General features: G+C 38.6%; 1 protein-coding gene across 6 annotated transcripts in view; it reads left to right on the top strand.

Annotated features, from left to right (window-relative positions):
• DLG2 (discs large MAGUK scaffold protein 2) overlaps positions 1 to 21,611 on the top strand; it is a 1,194,846-nt gene that overhangs the window by 520,375 nt on the left and 652,860 nt on the right. For all 6 annotated transcript variants that reach the window (XM_047753849.1, XM_047753843.1, XM_047753842.1 and 3 more), the window contains one exon: positions 113 to 163. In XM_047753849.1, coding sequence (XP_047609805.1) covers positions 113 to 163 — 51 coding nt within the window. The remainder of the gene's footprint in view (positions 1 to 112; positions 164 to 21,611) is intronic.

The following is a 21,611-nucleotide window of genomic DNA, read 5'->3' as shown; positions in this document are numbered from 1 at the left end:
TCAGAGAAGGATGAAATGTAACCCCCCAATGTTATTTAAAGTGCCAATCTTTCCTCCTAAAATATATCTAATCATTCTCTCTCTCTCTCTTTTTTTTTTTTTCTATTTACAGGTCAATGGGACAGAAATTGAATATGAGTTTGAAGAAATTACATTGGAGAGGGTAAGAAAAATCCAATAATCCAAAATCCCAATTGGGCATTCCACATTCTGAATCCTAATGGGTTGTCTTATGAAATATGCAATTGTGTGTTATACCCTGGACTTTTCCATCAGGATCACAATGAGACTATTAATGAAAAGCTTACAGTGGAGGGTGCAAAGACAAGCAGTCCAAATCACCAGAATATTCAGTATGTAAACTGTATTTCCAAGATTTGGAAAAATGAATGGGAAAGACAGAAATACTCACTGGACTTGCATGATACTTTTTTTTCCTGTTGTTTTCATTATTAATGTTTTGCCATACATTTTAAGATATACTACAAAATATTTTCATTTTCATTCCATCACTTCGTCTCTGTCCTTACCACTTAGTACCATCTTCATAACTACCATTACCATGCATTTTTTAGTTGTTTTTTTTTTTAATGATGTATTTTAAAATCTCCCCCATAGAGAAAAGATAGCAACCCTGCAGAGCTTTGCACCTATGGTAAGGCCTTGGCAAGACTTTGACAAATTGGGCAAATCCTGTGTACCATAACCATAATACATACAAATATTTTACAGAACAGTAAGATAAAGGCCAAAGACCACCTAGAAAAAAGAAAATGGATAAAAGATATTAACAGGACATTCATCAAAAAAGAAAAGGCCAGTAGCATAGAAAAAGCTGCTCAACCTTATTGTTAGACAAAGAATAATGGTCCGAAACAGTTTTTGTCAACCCAAGTGACAAAACATTTCAAAAGAATGTTAATATTCACTGCCATTGAGTGGGCCTGGAAATTGGAGCACCCATAAAAGAGCAGTTTAGAAATAGAGAGCAAAGACTTTAAAATGGACACACATCTTGACCCAGAAATTGTACTTAAAGAAACATGCAAGTCCACAAAGAATGTTTATATTGGTATTGTTTATAATCTTAAAGACTGAAAAAGACAAGTGTTGAATGATACATTATTACATGTCCACATAACAGACAATTGCTATACTATGATAATATCATATAAAAATATTTAATTACAAGGACAAAAGATCCAACTAGATTAAATTTAAAAAAATAAGTTTTAAAATGGTATTCAAATAGAATCCAATAAGCACAAAGAAAGTTCTATGTTAAAGATTTTGGAGTAATTTTTAGTTACTTCTTTTTGTTTACATGTATTTCCTACACCTTCCGTAATAAACATGTAATGCATTTATATTAAGAAATAAAAATGTAAGTATTTTTCCTAAGCTGTCATTCAAGCATGAATTCAGACTCTAGATTCTACATTGAAATTTATTTTTCCTTTTCATTTTATGGATTGTTCACTTTCCTGAGTCAGGGAATTTCTCACTTTCAGACTAATTTTTATTGTGAGTGGTTTTAAAAGGAAATTTACATTAATGGTTAAGTGTTTGACAGATGAGTTCTTTAAAACTTCCATTATGAACTTTGATAAAATTTTAATGGCCTGCTAAATGGAGAAAAGTGGAGCTTATGGAAAATTAGCCCCAATGAGAAAAGAGAAGACATTTCTCTTCTAAATCACCAATTTCTCTGGAACGGACTATATAAATTAGGGGATGAAATGCAAAATGAAAATGTGGGGTCCTTGTTTAAAAACTAGTAAGAATTAAAAGATGGCCACAGCAGGGGCCTTCTAAACATAGGACCTTGTCTGATTTCACAGATCTCCCACTTCTGAGGCCAACCTCTCTCCCCCTAAACCCCACACATATATACATCTTAACAATAACACCACTTACCTGGCTTTAAAGGTCAGACATAGCAGCTAACATTTGCATGAGGTAGAATATTCTCTCCCTGAGTCAGACACCTGTGAGTTCCCGTGTGTGACTTGAGACTTACTTGCTTCATAATCTCGGATGTCATCTCCCTTCTCTTACTCTCTGCCATAGGGTTCCCCTTCATACTCTGAACCTCATCCTTGCCATTAGCTGCACCCTCTCCAAAACTTCTCTGTCAAGCCTTATCTTCTCTAAACAGCACCTCCTCTCTGTCCTGATCACTTATTCTAGGTTATCCACTCCAAAAATTCTTCACCTCCACTGGGAACTGGAATCACTGATTCTACCATTTGCCTCCTGTTTTCACCCTTCTTTACACCCTCCTCTTTCTCTTCCTCTAGAATGTGTTCCCTGGTCCATCACTCTTAGTTCTCCTTCGCATGCCCAACTTCTTTCCTCCTCTCTCTCTCTCGTGTGTGTGTGTGTGTGTGTGTGTGTGTGTGTTCATCCAGCAAAATTTCAGCCCTTGTTAATCTACCCTGGTTAAACCTACACCTTCCTACTTAACTCCATGACAGCACCTGGGCAGCTGAGCCTGGCTAGAGAAGCACCTCGTCAGCTCACTTTAAATTTATCGCCGTTGGTTTCAAATGAACCCTCACAACACCCAAACAGTTTTTATAAATTTCTTTAGAAAAACTATTTTCTTGTTCTGGGGGACAACAATTTCATATCTCATTTGCTCCCCTCAAATCTCCAACATTCCCTGCCTCATCCTCAAACAAAAACCACCTTACTTTTGGATGACCAGATCCGCTTGTGTGCCCTCCCCATTACAATGAAGGGATTTTCCCTGCTTCTTTCCGAGGCCACCTCTTCACCTGTGACCTGGACCCCATAAACTCTTGTCCATTTAAGGCCTTTGCTTTTTCAATTTTCTCCTCTCTCTCCTGCAATATCTGTTTTCTCCCTCAATTTTTCCTGGATAAATTTAATATAGACATGATGTCATACCTCTCATCTTAAAATATGTGCCTTGACTCAATATCCCCCACCCATTATTGCCTCGTTCTATTTTGCTTAACCAAAAATCTAGGGAAATTGTCTATTTTCACTAACTCCACTTTAGTACCTCATTTTCGTATTTTAACCTATTTCATGTTTTCATCTCCACAGTAGTCCTAAAACCATCCCTATCAAAGTCACAGCAGGTTCCTCTTGCTTAATACTAGCATGGTATTAGTTCTCCATCCTGAGATGAGGTAAGTGACTTCTCAGCAGTATTTGATGCAGCTGTCTCTACCTCCTTCCTCAGAGATGTTAATTTCTCGGCTTCTAGAACAAAATACTCTCCTGTTTATTTACCATAGCATCAGTGCCCTTTCTGTTTCCTTGCCGGCTCCTCTTCTAAATGTTGAAACACTCCAGAAACCCAGTGAGTGCACCCAGACTTCTTCTTAGTCTCTCATTCCCTAGGTGACCCCATCAGACTCATGGCTTTAAATACCAGTTATCTACTGATGATCTTCAAATCTGAAGTCAGGACCTTTCTCTCACATTTCACATATGCACAGGTAGCTGCCCAGTTGGCATCTCTCCTGAACATTAAGAAGGTCTTCTAAACTTAGTATATCCCTGAAAGAATTCATGATTTCCCTGTATTCCCTACCCTCAGGGCCAATGCTGCTTCTACCCTCATCTTAACTAATTAGATCTATCATATTCCTTATCATTCAAGCCCCCCCAAAATCTAGGAGTCTTGTATAATTCCTCTTTTTTCACTTGGCGTCCAGAACAAGTCCTCCTGGTGCTACCATAAAAATATATTTCAAAATTAGTCACATCTTACCACCTGCTCTGCTGAATCCTGGTCCAAATCAATATCAACTCCCAGGACATTTATCTCCAGCCACACTGTCTTTGTCACCATTCCTCAAATGCCAAGCTTTTCCCACCTCTAGACCTTTGCATGTGGTATTCTATATGCCTGGGAAAATCTTTATATGGTTTGCTCATTTCATCATTTAAATATCTGCTCAACTGTCTCTTGGAAAAATCTCTCTTTTGTACTCCACTGAAATTACTACCAGCTTTCCCAGTCACATTTTCTCCTTTTCATAGATTTATGGTTTTTTAACTGCACTTATTCATATCTGAAATTTATAGTTCTTATTTATTGTTTACTTTGTTAACCTCTGTCTCCTCCCTAAATATTTACTATGTATAAATATATGGTCTCCTCTATATCCAGTTTGCCTAGAACAGTATCTGGAATGCAGTGTGATTTCAGTGAATAGTTGGTAGATGATTGGGTTATGTCTGTGTTCTGCCACTGTAAGTGCAGTGAAGTTGAGACACATGGCCTGCATTTGACTCCTGGCTCTGTCACTTGCTGGTCAAGTTGCTTTGAGCTGAATCCTTAACCTTTCTGTGCCTGAGTTTCCACATCTGATAATGAGGCTAAAGTGTTTGTAATCACCCCCTAGGGCTCTTATGATTATTAAATGAATTAATATAAAGGTTCGGGGTAGCATACATGTATCATTATTCTCCTTAACATTTATTTTATGCTAATTGGGTAGTTCTCACAAGGTTTGTTGATGAGGCTCATTGAGGAAGTTTGAAACCTAGCACCCAAGTCTCAATGAACAATTTACCTTAATCTAACAAGAATTCCTTTGGTACCAGCTTTCCTTTTTTTTTCCCTCCCAGTTTGTCAGGTGTCAGTTATCTTATGATGAAGAAGGTGTGGTCTTTGCTATATGTGTTTGCAGCTTACACTTTTTCTACATTTAATCTCTGTAACTTTTAATACAGCAGGAAACTAACCACATTTAGTAACATCCCCATGAGGTGGATGGTGCTGACTTCATTTTACACATTAGGGCATATTCATAATTTAAAAGCATTTACATTAGTCCATTAATCTCAGAAATTAAGTCACTTGTCAAAAGTCATGATGTTAGTAAAAGATGGAACTAGAATTCAGCCCTATGCCCAACAGACACAAAAACCTAATCTCGTTGCTTCTAAGGAAACTGCTGTCATAATTAAGCTCAAGTATTTTTTCCTCCAAGAGACCTTTCTCGTCTTCCCTTTGCAGAAAGCTGCCTCTTTAGAAATTAACACAAGTAGAAAATTTCTCACACTAAATCATGAATAAAATATCTTTTCCACTGAACTGCAAGTTCCTTGATGGAAGGAATTTCATTATAATATGTTTTATATTACTATGATGATGTAAAAAGAGAGGGGAAAGGCACTAGACAGCTTGCGGACAAGCTGATGACCCCTCTTCCCCAGCAGCATTGGTCAGTACATTGACCGCTTGCCACATAAGGCGAATCCTACAAATGTCTTCCATAAATATAGGTGTCTAAGATTTACTAGACAAAGGCACTAGGCACAGTCCTCTCAGGGCCTCTCAGGAAATAACAAGTTGACGTGTTCCCAGGTCCATGGCCAGGAGTTCAGAATGACTGCATCTCAAGTTATGAAGTAGGATGCAGAGAGAGAGAGAGAGAGACCAGGCTGGAGAGAGAGAGAGGGTCTGGAACTTGGTGGCTTGGATAACATATGGAGGAATTTGAATTTTATCTTGAAGGCAGAGGAGAGCCTTTGGATAATTTTAAGCAGAAAAAAAAAAGGTGACATAATAATATCTGTGTTTTTAAAAGATCACCCTAGCTACAATATTGGGTGTACATTTCTTAGGATCCAGGGTATGATGCAGGTATGCCATTTAAGACATAATTGATGGCTGGATTTTGCCAATGGTGATGGAGGAAATGATTCAAAATATGTTAAGAATGTTAGAAGAACAGATTCTGATGTTTCATGGGATGGGAAAATGCCAGAGAGAGCAAAGAAGTCAAAGATGCCTAGACAGTAATCCAACACATTCCTTTCATTAACACAATCTGGGCCTCTCAGCAATGGACACCTGTGATATTTCAAGCCTTTCTGACACCCTCGGCTCTTGTGACATTAATAAAGGTGGCTCAGTATAAAATCAATGCTTTTGAATGATTTATCTATTATCCATGTATGAAGTTAATAGGTTGTGTGCCCCTAGTATGATTTGTAGCAAGAGAAGCTAGTTGACCTGGCGTGGATAATAGATTCATCATGCCTTCATAACCCTGACCCGCATGCATGACTGCAATTTAGCAGAGATGTTGAAGTGACTATCTGACCATCTGCCGACCCCTATTCCAGCCTCCAAAAAAATTTTAAAAAGAGCATTTGGAGTGCTTTCCTGACAGCTGCAGAATGTATGGCCATGTGACACCATTTGAATGTTCTGTCTGACGAGTCAGGGATATTCTTTTGCAATTAAAAAAAAAAAATTGAAGAACTGAGCCATCTTCCCAAATATAAATCATTGACTTTTGTTACTTATTATTTGACCCAGGCCAACACAAACAGATTTATAGGGAAGAGAAGAGTGACTGATTTATCGCACCCTGCAAATACCTATAGATGAACTGAGTTTCAAGTATAAGTTGGGTAATATGGGGATTTTTTAAATAGTATTTGTGAACTGCAGGTAAAAAGTTGTCTATTGGTGGACGCTCCAGATTCATCCAAGTATCATATTAATTAGAAATTTATTGAATGTCTGAATCACTTAGGCCAAATTTATTAATCTCAAGTTACTGAGTTTTCATGAAAGTGAAAATTCCTAAATTCAAGTAGAACTAAGGGTCTGTTGCTTCAAGTAATGTAGAGGCTTTGGGTTTCTAAATTTCTAGTTTTTTCTGGATCTCTTTAGCTATGTCAAATTAATAGTAACAGGAATGAAAGACCAGAATCCCAAAGATATTTGATGGGGATTCAGATAGTCAGCTATTTTATTTAAATAATTGTTAATTCTAGATAGTTTTCTTAAACTTCAAAATATACATATTTCCAATTACCAGTGTATAGTTTTATGTGTTTGAAATATATGCACACATATGTATATTTAAAAAAATAGGTACCATCTAGTGTTTAGACATACAAATATATGTGAATTTTGATCAAAGTTTTATTGGTTTTGCAGAAGGTATTGCAAGATTTATGGCACAAAAGTAGATCAACCTAAGCAGCAAAAAGAAGCACAATCTCTGAATGCAGACCTTATTTTGAATCCAGAATCAGCCACTTCCTGTGTAACCTTGAACAAGTTCCCTACCTATTAAGCTTCAGTTTTCTTCATGATGAATGTAATGCTAATATCTATCTTATAGCATTGTTGTGAAAAATAGAAAACATAAAATTCCTGAAATAGTTCCTATAACAGCATAGATGCTCAATATTATTAATTACTATAAAGTGTATGCATACACACTTATCTAAGTTTCATTTTTCTGGAAGCTGTCACTGTTCATACAACTTCAGGCTGTGATTCTAGGACTGGGTCAAGTGGCAAATGTATGCTTCTGCTTTCCTCTGGGTGGTGTGTGTATTAGAGAGAGAGAGATACTATATTTATGGTAAATGATAAGCTTCTTAATTATCCAGGCATTTTTAAATCATGTTAAGTACATAAATGGAGTCTGCTTTGAGTTTTCAGCCATAGCTTCCTCTAGAATAACCTCATACTATTTGTAGCTTCTAGCTTCCTTCTTTATTAGCTCACAGGAATTTAGCTTCAGACTAGACAAACAGAGTTTAGGCTATGAAATTTTCTCCAGATGCTCTAACACCTCCTTAAAATATTCTAATGATCTTGCATTCCCAAACTCTACATACGATACAGTGAGCAGCTATTCTTTTTGTCTGCTCCTTAAAACCGGCAAGAGGAACATCCTCTGTTGGGGGAACTGCCCGTCTCCCCCTTCCATCCAGGTCATTCTGAGGAGAGCTGCCAATCATAACATCATGTTCACACAGTTTATTCCTCTAGATCTTCTCATTGGAACTACTGGGTAAACTAGTAAAATAATAATAATGCAGATTCTTGAGCCATGCCCTATACCAAATGAATCAGAACCTTGGGAGTGTGGAACATGGGAAATCTCTATTTTTGAAACCTTTCTTAGGGATTTGATGTACAATTTAGAGGCTGACACCTGAGCCAAACCGAGTCAGTAAGAGGACCCCTTAGGATTTTTCACACTGGAGTTTGAGAGATGGAGAGCTGATGCATTCTGTGTAGCATAGCTATGAGATATGAGGCTGTCCAGTGGTCTCCAAAATCTCCCCCTTTTTAATTTATTTGCTGCATATGAACAGTCATAGTAAATTTTGATTACAGGGTGTTCATTAGCTTTCTGAAGATCAGTCCGATTCTGCAGACCATGTCCACAGCAGGTCTCTGAGGTGAACAGCCCCATTCAGGGGGTGGGGTCTGTCTCTATCCTCCTGGGAACCTGTCATTCCAGCCCTTTGTTATATGGGATGGGGCAATGGTCCTCTCTTCTATAGCTACTTCCTGCTGGTTAGGGGGTGACAATTACTGGGTGGCTGGACATGGTAGACTCCCACTATAGAGGATGGGGGAAGAAAAGAGAAATAAGATTAAACAGAGGCTTGGAATTTAGGCTGATACTGGTACTATCGAAGGAGGAGTGTAGTTTTATCTAAGTAGGTTTTGTTTGATGTTGTATTAAGACATAAATAACAGGAACTATTGGTCCTTATACATGTTGTCTCCTTTCTGTTGTTATAAGAGAAGACCTTGAAAATGTAAGGTTGCAGCTGCCAGCTGATGCTGCTTTGAGAACAGCTGGTGGCATCAAGTCTGACAGGGCACAGAAACCTTAAGTTCTCAGCAATACAGAGACTTGCCTAAAATTATTCCCATAATATTTCCTAGTATTACTTTGGATGTCTGACCCACAGCTGCTCCATTCTGCCTTTTCTCTCTAATGGCCAATGCAGATACCACTGTTAATGACTCCTGTTTTTCTAGATATGAGAAGATGCAAGAATTTGGGCCCATAAAATTCCTTACTTAAAATCTTAACTATCTGAAGGTCTGTTCTGTCAGTGTTCCCAGAGCACAGAGGGCCTCACTCCTGGTCTCCAATGCTGAGTTCTGCTCAGGGGGTGCCGTGGGTCCGCAGCTGCAGTGGCTCATGCTTTACTCCATGTAGAGGCTGATGACAAGTGCCAAACTTCAGTTCACAGTGCTCCCCCATGGTCATAAACTCAACCATAGTTTTGGGAGGCATATCATGACCATTTTGTCCCATGGTGCTAGGAATGAATATTCCTAGATCTGGCAAAGATTTTGCTGATAGGCAACTCAATGTACTGTAATTGGACTAGACCTTATTAACAGTAGCCAAAAGTCTCTGGACCACCTATCTTCTTCGTCTGTTATGGTCCAGGAAAATATTCCCTCTTGTTGCATTTTCCCATATCTAGAGATCACTGACCTCATATGGAACCATATACCATTTTATCAGAGACTCAGGTACAAATTCGGCAATGCAAGAAATAGCAATTTTGTGAAGTTAATAAAAATAATATAGATAGCAGTGTTAGTAAAGTCATAATCAAAAATTTAAGTTAAGAGCTTTCATCCTGTTAACATTAGATGGAAATGTATTTATGGTCTGGGTCAGAGGAGGTATTAACTGACCAGGTGAGGGCATCCCGCCTAGTAACATCAATAATAAGAGCCTTGGAGGGAAGAAACCTACCAGGGTAAAGCAAAAGTGAAACAAATAACCATACGAGTCAGGTGTGACAGTCTTGGGATAGTGGACTACTTCTGATGTTGTCTTCTTTTTGTCCATGCATTGGTATTTTTCTTGTTAGGGCTTTGTTTTAGGGTGATTTAGAAGTTGGTAATTCTCTCTGTAAAGAGAATGTAGAGGCCCTTCTTTAGTGAGAAATATAAACTTGAGAGTTAATTTTCTTCACTTTCTTTGTGCATACAGCACTTAACAATTCCTAGTAAGAAACCTTTTATCTAGGCCGGAGACAACCCTTTCAATGATATTTTTCCAGAGTACATATATATTCCCCTGGTTATCATGGGACATCTGATATTTGCCCAGAGACAGATTACGGCAATCAGCTTCAGAAACACACTTAGATTATTTTTCTTAATAACTCAGTTCAAGTTTATAATAATGTAACATAGCGGCAAAGAACTACTTGGGAGGTGAGTTTTAGACAGTAAGCACTAATCTCAATACGCAAAACTAGAATATGAATCAAAACAGTCTTTTTCTTTAAAATTACCCTCATTTTTACCAAATATAGCCAAATTAGGACTGTAGAAAGTCTACCCCAAATGGAAAACACATTTTCTAACTATTTCTTTGTCATTGTTGCATTTGCCAGGGAGCTGGGAAGAACCAAGTGGCCATCTTGGATTTCCCACGGCCCTGACTGATTCATTCACAACTACTGCTTACCTACCTTAACTTCTCTGGTTTAGGACCAGCCTGTTACCATGCCACAAGGGCATCAGGATGGCAAAAGTCTGACAATGAGGCATGAATTCTTTGTGCCATACTTTTCATTTGACAATGTTTCCCCTGTAATTTATATTTAGGAAGTTTGTAAAAAAAAAATATATATATATATATATATATATATATATACACACCAGGAAAATTTTAAAAATACCTGGTTAGATAGAATCATAGATTTTTGTTTAACATTACTTATTCAACCAAATTAACAAAGGATTTCAAAGGCAAATACAAACTAAAGGCAAAGAAATTCACATAATCTGTTATCAAAAGCAGCATTTTAAGAAAACCTTCTTTTAACAGCGAGACCAAATCCAAATTCAAGTTTTGCACTAGCTAACTTTTCCTACTTTTTGAACCAACCATGGACTATATTTTATAGTTTCTAAAAGCATGCGCTTTCTTGTATAGACCATCTCAGGATGGCAACGAACATACTGATAAATAGTCTTAAATGACCTTAGTTTCTCTGTTGGGTAATTGAAGTCTCAGGATCTCATTTGACTTTTATCAAACCTAGGTACAATAAGTATTATACTTATGTTGATGACTCTAAAGACATGTCTATATTAGATCAACAAATTTTAACTTTATTAACATCTAATAACGAATATTGAATACTGAATATTTTCCAGGTCACCTGAACCAAAAATTAGTTTACTTATGTTTTTTTGAGAATTTATATAAAAAGTGCTTAATATCCTTTAAGTCAATTAAGTAGAGCTCTCTTATGAATTAATTTTGGCAATGCCATATATACACAACACAAAGACACATATAAACAAGCAGGACAAAGACCTCATATTTCCCATTCCAAATTTTCAGCCATGAATAAGGTGCAACTGTGTAAAACAAGCCTCTTCCCTGAGACCTTAAGGGCCATGTCAAGTAAGACCAGGAATGGAGTTGTGGGCCCTGTTCTGATTTTTGTAGTTTTCATCTGTGAGGGGAAGCCTGGCTTAGAAAATGGACCGCAAGAATGGCGTGTCCTTTTGTAAAGCCAGAACATCTAATGTAGCATTATGTCGACCCCAGACTCCCAGTGTCATTCATCCGAAGTCACATGTCAGTTGGTCTTCCTCCGTGCCACTGTTTCACACACTTGCCAGGAATCCAAAAGGCTGTAGCTGCTGTTTCTGGAAAGACAAAAGCATAAAGTCTTCCCCAAGTTATTAAAGGATCAGGGCCTTGCCATATATTTTCCTCAGGTGTTTTCCAGTATGCTAATGGGGAGGTACCAGGAATACTCTGGCCATTGTGCTGTTCCATTGGTGTTATTCCTCGTTCATTACAGGTGAAAAAATTTAAAGTAAGCAAAGCGTATCTTAATAATCTTGTGCAGTAGGAGCCTTCCTGTTCCCCCTTTTGTTTTTTAAGTTGGAGTTTCAATTTATGATCTGCATGTTCTTCTATAGCTTGTCCTTGGGGATTATAAGGGATGCCAGTGACATGTACAATACCCCAAATTTGACAAAATTCAGCAAAAGCCTTACTAGCATAAGCAGGACCAGTATCAGTTTTAATATGTTGTGGAAGGCCCAGAACAGCAAAAGCTTCCAAATAATGGTTTTTGACATGTTGAAAAGTCTCACCTACCTGAGCTGACAGGCATGTGTCAACAGTAGCATGAACAAATTTTAAATGACCAAAATTATTAACATGAGTAACATCTATTTGCCATAGTTGATTGCTCTTTAGTCCTCTAGGATTGACTCCGTCATTGGTAGACACTTGGGCTAAGCTTTGACACGATGGACAGGATTTAATAATATCTTGGGCAACAGCACGAGACAGACTAAACTCTATGCAGCATTGCTGCAGGGTGATGGAGAAGTGCATGTGAAGCATGAGCAGTTTCAAAAACAGAAATGATAAGCTGGTCCACCTTTTGATTACCATCATGTAAAGGACCTGGTAAAGAAGTATGAGAACGTATATGGGGTAATAAAACATGGTGATGTCCTCTGTCTCATAATTTGTGTGCAAAAAAAACAGGTGGAATAACTCTTCATCATTTAGTTCTTTCAAGTTTGCTGTTTCTAGTTTTTGTACTAATTGTTACCACATATTGAGAATCTGAAACAATATTACACGGATATGAGATTATTTTTTAAGACTTGTTGAACAGCCATTAGGTCTGCTTTTTGAGCGGAAGTGTAAGAAGTTTGTATAATTTTAGTCATATTTAGACTTTGAATACCAGCTTTAGCTTTTGAAGATCCATCTGTAAAATAAGTAAGAGCTTTAGCAATAGGCTGTGATCTGGTGACTTTTGGAAATATAAAAGAGGTCTCTTGTAGGAATTCTATAAGTTTATTTTTGGGTGGATGATTATCAAGTTCCCCTGTATATCCAGCTAAGGCAGTCCACCATGGCAGTGAGGTTTGGAGTAATGTTTCTCTCATCAATTTGTCTAGAGGGACATGTTTAACATTTGGATCTGCTCCAACCAGTTGTTTTAAGATGGCATCTGCCTTGGATAATAATCTTAACTATGAGGTCCACATAAAGTGGTGTTGTTTTTACTTCTTCATTAGAAAGATGGATCCATTGACAATGCCAGACTGTGGCATTTCTGGAACTAGAACTGCTGTAGGTGAATTTATGGAAGGCAACAGGATCAGAATAATAGAATTATTATGATAGAATAATAGAATTCTATCAATAATAGAATTATCAGAATAATAGAATTATCATAATCAATACTTGCAACTGTACCTCATCTATTTTTTCCTCAACCAGCTGTAATTCTTTGAGGGCTGCTGGAGACAATGTATGTGGGGAGGTAAGGTCAAGATTGCCCTTTAATGTTTTTAAAAGATGAGTTAATTGATTTGTAGTAATTCCCAAATAAGGCCTTAGCCAATTAATATCTCCCAATAATTTTTGAAAATCTTTTAATATATTCAATTGGTCCCTGCAAATTTGCATTTTCTGTGGCGGAATAGTATGGCCTTCTATCAAAGTTCCTAAATATTGAAATGGAGGGGTTTTTTTAATTTTATCTGGGGCATAATAAGCCCCTTTTCATTAAGATATACTTCAGTGTCTAGCAAGATGTTAAAAACTTGTTCTTCTGGAGCAGAGAGGAGAGTATCATCCAAGTAATGGATAATACATGCCTCAGGGTATTTAAGTCTAACAGGAGCTAAGGCTCAATCCACAAATTTTTGGCACATGGTAGGGCTGTTTTTCATGCCCTTTGGCAATACTTTCCATTTGATTGATATGTTTCATAGGCGCTTTGTTATTTAAAGCAGGAACAGAGAAAGCAAATCTACATTTATCTTGAGGGGCTAATGGTATGGTGAAAAAACAATCCTTTAAATCTATAAAAATTAAAGCCCAATCTCATGGAATTGCAGTAGAAGGCAAGCCTGGTTGTAAGGCTCCCATAGCATACATTGTTTTATTAATTTCTCTTAAATCATGTAATAGTCTCCATTTACCTGATTTTTTAGGAATGATAAAAATAGGAGTATACCATGGACTGTTAGTTTCCTCAATAGATCCTGCTTGCAATTGCTGAGCTATTAGCTCATGTATTTTAGTCAGCTTCTCCTGAGTTAGGGGCCATTGATCTACTCAAATTGCATCATCATTAATCCATTGTATAGCATCTGCATGGGCTAGCAGAGAATTTTTAATGGTCCCTATTAAAAAATCCTTATCAAACACTATCCCATGTTAATCAAGCTTAATGGTCAAGTTTATAAGTTCTTTTACACTTTGTTTTTTCCCAAGCCTGTTTGGTTTTGATTTCCTAATTTTTTCATTAGTTTCCATCCAGGGGAAGAATCATTAGAATGCCACAACAGACATCCTTAGTTGTTCATTTAAGTCTCATGGCAGACAGAAGATCTCTTCCCCACAAAGTGATGGGATATCAGCAACATAAGGTTTCAAATAACCCAGTTTTTCCTTTTGGTCCACCTGGGAAAGGTCTGCTGACTTTGAACTATAGTGGGAACTCCTAATGGGAGTGGGTCAGGGTAATTAAAGGCCATGCAGGGAGGCCAATCACTATAACAAGTAATAGAAACATTGGCTCCAGTGTCTGTTAATCCCCTTATATTTTTTCCATTAACCTTAATAGTCATTTGTGGACATTCAGTTGTGACTTCCTGAGTCCAAAAGACCTGAGAGGTCCCTGAACTTCCAAATCCTGATGATCCCCTTTCTTTCTGGCAACTCTTTCCTATCTTAAGATCTGTTTGAGTCACAGATGCCCTCATTGGTTGATGGGGCTGGGGCTAGGCCCTGATTCCCGATTCCTGTTCCCATTTCCAGACACCGAAGTTGCTCATAGTCGTTAATAGAGTGCCGATTTGGTGAAACTGAGACCAACATTGATTAGCCCAGTGATTTCCTTTCTGACATGGAGAACATAAACCAGGGTTATACTTAGGTCCTGGAGATGATCCTGTTGCTAGGGATGATTTCCCTGTTAATTGAGCTCTACATTCTTTCCGAAAATGTCCTTCTTTTCCACAATTAAAACATCTCTTTCCTGAGCTGCTAAGTTCCTTTCAGTGCTGCAGCAAGCATTGCTTGAGCATAACCTGTACTCCCTACATCTTGACACATCTTAATAAAATCAAAAATGCCTCCTGAACTTCTTAGGAGGCCATTGCCCTCTTACAGTCTTCATTTGCATTTTCATATGCCAATTAAAATATCTGTGGCCTGAGAATGTGCTACTTGGCAACATACTGCTGGAGTTAGGGCAGTCCACACACTGTGGGTAAGGTTCTGTAGGGCCTTGAAGGCATTGTACAAAAGATCCTTGTGGATTTCCTCTCTCAGGAATTGTCATCCATGCTCTTCAGGCAGCCCCGCTCAGGATCTTAAGTCAGTTGTTTTGCTGAGTCAAGAAAAGGGCCTGTCCCAACCAACATTTCAAAAGTATGTTGAATTGGAGCATTGTCTTTTCGTTTTAAGCAAGCCTGTTCCTGACAAAAATCTGAAAGGCTAGACTTCCAAATTAAATAGTCTCTACCATCTAGGGTGGCTTTGGCTATCATATGCCAAGCCCATGGGGGAAGCTGAAGTGTCCCCATGCTTTCTACCATGCTCATAGTAAAGAGAGCTGTAACTCCATTCTGTATTACACTCTCCCAAAGAGCTTTAAGAGCTTTAAAATCAAAAGGGTTGTGCGCATGGATATTTTATCCTGGGACTTGAGGATCAGGGGCAATAGTTTTAGGTTCGATCCTCTAGACTAGCAGATTTTAGGGCTGATTGAAGGGGAGTTAGTGTTGCCTCCACAGCTAAGGACTTATTTAAACTCTCATCAAGAAAGGGATCAGTCTGAGGGGGAGCAGAAGGCATAGATTTTTCTTTATGGCCCACAAGTTTTCCAAAGCATGTCTTACTAGACCCCGGTATGTATATATATATATTCATATATATATATATATATATGAATCCCACATAACAAAAGGCTGGAATGATAGATTCCCATGTAGAAAAATAAGAAACAGAAAGACAGGCCCCAGACTGATGGGCATGGTATAAATTTTCTCCTATGAGATCCCAACATTCTGGGTCCACAGTACCCTGGCCTGGAAACCAAGGGTTATATTAGATCATGGCTTCTGACAGTTCCTCTATCTCAGACTCTTACTGTCTCAACATAGATTTAAACAATTGAATATAATGTTTAGTTTCCTGTGATTGATTCTGCCCCATTGTTATCCTGGTTTAAAGTTTCTACTTGCCTACTCAGGTCGTGACTCTGTTGAGTGCAAAGCTACCTTCTCCGCTGTCTGTGGTTTCACTCTTTTCTGCTTGTGGCAGACCTTCCTTTTTTCTCAGCTCATGGCAGACCTTCTCTTCCAGCTCCAGGTTGGGTGCCACTCTGCCAGGCTGGGACAGTGCGGTATAACAAAACACACAAGACTACTTTACATTTAGAAAGTGGGAGACCAGGAGGCACTCTGTTCTGAAGGGCTTATGCTTTAGCCCACATGACTTTTATTAAGGAAGGTGATGAGATTAGTGGGGAAGGTGATGAGATTAGTATTAATGGGATAAAGAAAGGTGATGAGATTAGTGGGTAAGAACAAGCATAGGCAATGACAAGGTTATCTTCTCAGTGATATCAAAGTCAGTACCCTTAGGACTAGTGCAGTTGTTTATGGGATAACATGAATATCTTGTCTTTGAAGGAGACCCTGTACTTTAGAGCCCTGTGTCCACAGATATTTGCCTTCTGCAGAGTTCAGCGGTTCAGTGGTCTCCAACACTGCTTTGTGGAGTAAGCTCATCTGAGAAAATGAGGCTTCCTGCAGAGTGAGCCAAGGACAGAAGGTAAATAAGAGAAGGAGAGAAAGACAACTGGCAGCATTCAATGTCTATGTTATATCTGTCCTAAAGACCCAAACAGATAACCACTCTCTTTCCAATGGTTTGAGACTTTCCCTCAAATTTTTCTTAGCCAGACTGGTTCAAATCCAGTATCTATAACTTGCCAGCGAATGGACTTAACACAAATCTGCATTTTAGCTATCACTGTGTAGAAGCAGTTGAGTAGGTCATGCCCTAGGCTCATGCTGCCACAGCCTCTTCTTAACATAAATGTCACCTTGCTTAGATTTATCTTCTCTAAATTCTAGTCATTTCTCTCACCACCAAGGTAAGGTCATAAAGCAAAGCTGTCCGGTAGAGAATAGCATTGGCAGGTTGCAATAAACCTTAATGCCCCAAAGCTTACACATACCATTGCTTTTAAAGTAACCCATTACTGTGTTCCCACATCCAGAAATAAATGAACAATAAAATTTTTTTAAAAAGTGTCAGGTAAAGATAATGCCTAGTGACAGGTCTATGGATTTAGGTTTCTACTGTCTAGCAACTTTTCTGATTTGGAAACCAGCAAGTTTTCATATGTGTGGAAGGTGCTTTGCAGTGTTAACTGTTGGCCTCAGCTGTCAGAAAAAAATTGACTGTTAGAAATATAGTTTAGAGACACTCGGGGGGTCATTAATCTAACTTTTCTTTAGATGTAAGCATCAAAGTCTCAGGATTGAGGAGGGCCTGGTAAACATACCTCAAAGGCCTGATTTAGATGAATCGGCACAAAATGCATTTCGCTGAAATTCAGCTGCTGACTCCAACCTTCTCCATTTATCTTTATAGCTTCCAGCTGAATTATCTCCCTTCTTTCACCCTACAAACCCTCTGTCACTGAAGTATTAACAAGTATTCTCTCCCAGTTCATTAGTCTGAGCCTTAGTGCCCTCCCATCATCTAAACTGGCCAATATATTTTCTTATGCAAACCACTTGTTTTATTTTTTTAACAGCTGCAGCTGCAGCATATGGAAGTTCCAGGCTGGGGATCCAATCAGAGCTGCAGCTTCCAGCCCACACCACAGCCACAGCAATGCATGATCCTAGCTGCATCTGCTACCTGTGCCTCAGCTTGTGACAACGCCATATCCTTAACCCACTGAGTGAGGCCAGGGACCAAACCTGCATCCTCAGGGACACTATGTCAGGTTCTTAATCTGTTGAGCAACAGTGGGAGCTCCAACAACTGTTTTATCATTAGCCTGTCTTTTTTCAACATGGCTCTTGATTATTACAAGCACATCTAATGCTCTTTTAATAGGATTTCTAAAACTAACATCTTTTAGACACAATCTACAATGGAAAGACTTGGACAGAAATGACAAAGTTCTATTGCTCCTAATTGAGTTTTCTAATCAGAGTAAATCTATTTTTCCTGACCTGTATTAACAAGGTATGGATGGTTAAGGAGGTTTAGCAAGGAAACCTAACTCCAGGATGCCCTGAGCCTTCAGAATCATGATGGAGGCCCTCAGATTCTGAGACTATTGGAAAGCAAAGACCCAAGGAGCAATATAGGGCGGGAGCCCAGCAATCGTACCTGAGTCAGTAAAGACTTGATTTTTAAGGACTGGTAAAAACTAGGAATTCTGTTACTTGCAACTGAACAAACTCTAACTGATGTAGCTCTCTCTTCCTGTAGTTCAGCTGTCAGGCTAGCAGCAGATGTAAACTCAGCCATTCTTAGTGCTTTTTTCTTCCTAAACACTTCAACCAGCTCCAGAATTATCCCATCGTTCTACATCCTCATACAGTGATGAGACACTCTACACATCATTTGGTCATGTTTCCTCACAGGTAACAGCTGCAACACCCATTGTCGCTTTCCGAGTTGTCCCTTCTAGTCTGTCAGCTTCTGCTGCACTCTGACGAGGTAGCGGACCTCGGCCGTTATCTCCCACTTCATTCTTTTCATCCCTTCCCTTTTGCTAAATGTGCCCAGATTTTAGTTCCGATGCTTGCCTTCATCTCCACAATACATGTGCTTTGATGGAAGCTAAAGTAACTCTGAGTTCAAGGGGCAGGTCCTTAAGCCCTTGAGCCCCTAGCCTTCATCAGTGGTGGATATACAACCTAATCCAGTTCAATTGGAGTGGATTCTGTGACTCTTGCTTAGAATTCTCATAGAAACCCACCTTCTTCCACAGGCATGAAGTCAACATGCCTGTAGCTCAGATGGCTTGGAGCGATTTTATGACCATAAGAGGATTCCAGCTTTAGAATGAAGTACCATTTTAGATGGTACCGAGTAGGTAAATGGGGAAAGAACAGTCTTGGTGACATTTTGAGACCATAAAGCATATTAGTTCTGAAGCACACCTTCTGAGTTTTTGTTAAAGTGAACAATCTCCTTTATTGTGTTAGCCAGTTTAAATTAGGGGGGGTTGTTGCATGCAACTAAATAAATCCTCAGTGACATAAATGGGTCATGAGAATCTTTAATAAACTGTTTAGGGGTCCCAACATCTTGGGCATGCCTCAAAATCATTTATCTCTGAACATTACTTTCTCCTTTCTTATTCTAGTTCAAGGAATATTTCTCCACCCAACCGCCCCCACCCCCACCCCCGCCCCACATTTGGGAAGCCTCACACTTACTCCCTTTGCAAAGGACTCCTCTTTTCCCTTTTACTTCCTGCCAAACCTTTTAATTTCTCCTGAGGCTTAGGTTTTTGGAAACAAAAGCAGGGAAGTCTTTGCAGGCTGCTTGTGACTTGACTCTTCCTCTCCTTACCTCCCCCAACAACGAATACCTGCTTTCATGAGGAGAAAGGAAAAGGGAAAATTTAGAAGAAAAAAATACTAGTTATCTCAAAATAGAGATGCATAGTAGGAAAACTGAAAGTAATTTCAAGTATTTGAGAAATGATTAGAACTAGTGGGTTTAAAAGCTTATATTTTGTCTACTTGGCTTAATGAGCTTGATGCATTCTTTTATACACTTGATGCATTTTCATACTTTCAAATTATCAATCCTTTGGAGAAAAGACATGCACATAAGATGAAAATATTCATAGACATCATAACCTCCATGATGCACTCCCTAGTTTTAAGGTTTATAAATGTTTGGTCTGTATAAACTCAGCATAAATTGAAGCACATTTATTCATTGAAAAGAATGTCACCTTGCATTTAATTCAGGATTAACAACTCCTAAAATTGTTCTTCGTACCCTTACTATTTTTGCCTAAGTTCTTACTCAAAACCCAAATCAGGAGTTCCTGCTGTGGTGCAACAGGATTGGTGACATCTTGGGAGTGCTGGGATGCAGGTTTGATCCCTGGCCTGACACAGCAGGTTAAGGATCCAGCATTGCCACTGTTGCGGCTTAGGGTACCACTGTGGCTTGGATCTGATCCCTGGCCTTGGAATTCCATTTGCCATGGGACAGCCAAAAAAGAAAAAAACAAAAAAAAAGCAGATCATGTGTTACCTCCTCTGAAAAGCTTTGTTAAATTCCCCTGTCATGGTTAGCTTATCCATCTTTTTCATCACCTCAGGCTTTCTCATTGTCATCTGTGTTCATACTGTGTCTACTTCCTACATAAATTTTGAGGCCCTTGGAGGCTAAGATCCTTTTCATTTGTCATTTTACACCTGCCTATTTTTAATCACTAAAACAAAGTATATACACATGCACAAACATGTATAAACTTTCTACACATTTTATATAATACACTTTATAATATATATTTCTTTAATGTATTTGTATTTGCATGTGTTTGTAGATGGATGGATGGATAGATGGGTGGATGGATGGGTAGATAGAAAGATAGAAAGATAGAATCTTTTAAGCTGGAGCCTATACTCATGCTCTTTCTAGTGCTGGTGCCACACTAAGTGTATCACTATCATTTACTGAAATTTTAGCTTCATGTATTACTGTACTGTGATTATCTCAAATCTTAACATTTAGTCTATCACATAAATTTTAGAACCTCTCTTTACAGGGAAGCAAACTTCCCTGTAAGTCAAAGTAGCGTTTGTCCATGATCACAAAACTGGCGTATGGCAGAGCCGTCTTCAAATGCTATGTGGTGCCATCAGTAGGATGAAAAATATGCAAGACTTTAAGAGTAAAATATTGATTCTCCCACCATCCATGAGATATTAAGAATGCCTTTAAGGCTTACACACTGATCAAAAGTAAACACTAAGCCAGGTGGCAAAATGTCTTCAGTTAGCATTGGAAGGCTGAAAGCAGCTGCAAGAAAAAGACCAAAGGAGTTCCCTCTGTGGCTTAGTGCAAACAAATCCTACTTGTATCCATAACGATACAGGTGGGATCCCTGGCCTTGCCCAGGCCCAGTGGGTTAAGGATCTGGCATTGTGGTGAGGTGAGCTGTAGGTCACAGACAAGGCTCAGATCCCACATGGCTGTGGCTGTGGCATAGGGCGGGAGCTGCAGCTCTGATTTGACCCCTAGCCTGGGAACTTCCATATGCCGAAGGTGCAGTACTTAAAAAAAAAATTTTGTTAAAGACAAAATCAGTCGTAAGTGGATGGAGATGCATTTCTTTCTCTGCAGGATTACTTCTTAATGTTTGAGAAACAAAGCATACCCCCTCCATTTGCTTAAACTTTACTCAAGACTCAGCAGGGCTACCCTAACTTGGGCAAAACAACTACATAAATGATATCACATCTTGAAAATTTAGAATTCTTCTAATTCAAGAAATCCAGTTCAAAGCAGTATTCCAATTGTGTTTTAAGAACTTTCCTCCTGAAAATATATCCACATTTTATGAAGCTAAATTGGTGAGGTTGTTAGGGTTCTACTATGTGTACAGTGCTATTATTTCATTTAATTGATATACATTATGATACATCTTACACTTTAATATCACTTCATTATTTTCAAAATATTTTTCAAATATGTCATTTCATCCTTCAGATTCCCCTGAGATTTAGGAAAAGAAAATTTGAAAAGACGAAACAAAGG

Source organism: Phacochoerus africanus, chromosome 11, assembly GCF_016906955.1.
Source record: "Phacochoerus africanus isolate WHEZ1 chromosome 11, ROS_Pafr_v1, whole genome shotgun sequence".
In the NCBI taxonomy this organism is placed as follows: Eukaryota; Metazoa; Chordata; class Mammalia; order Artiodactyla; family Suidae; genus Phacochoerus; species Phacochoerus africanus.
This window is presented reverse-complemented; position numbering and strand designations above follow the sequence as displayed.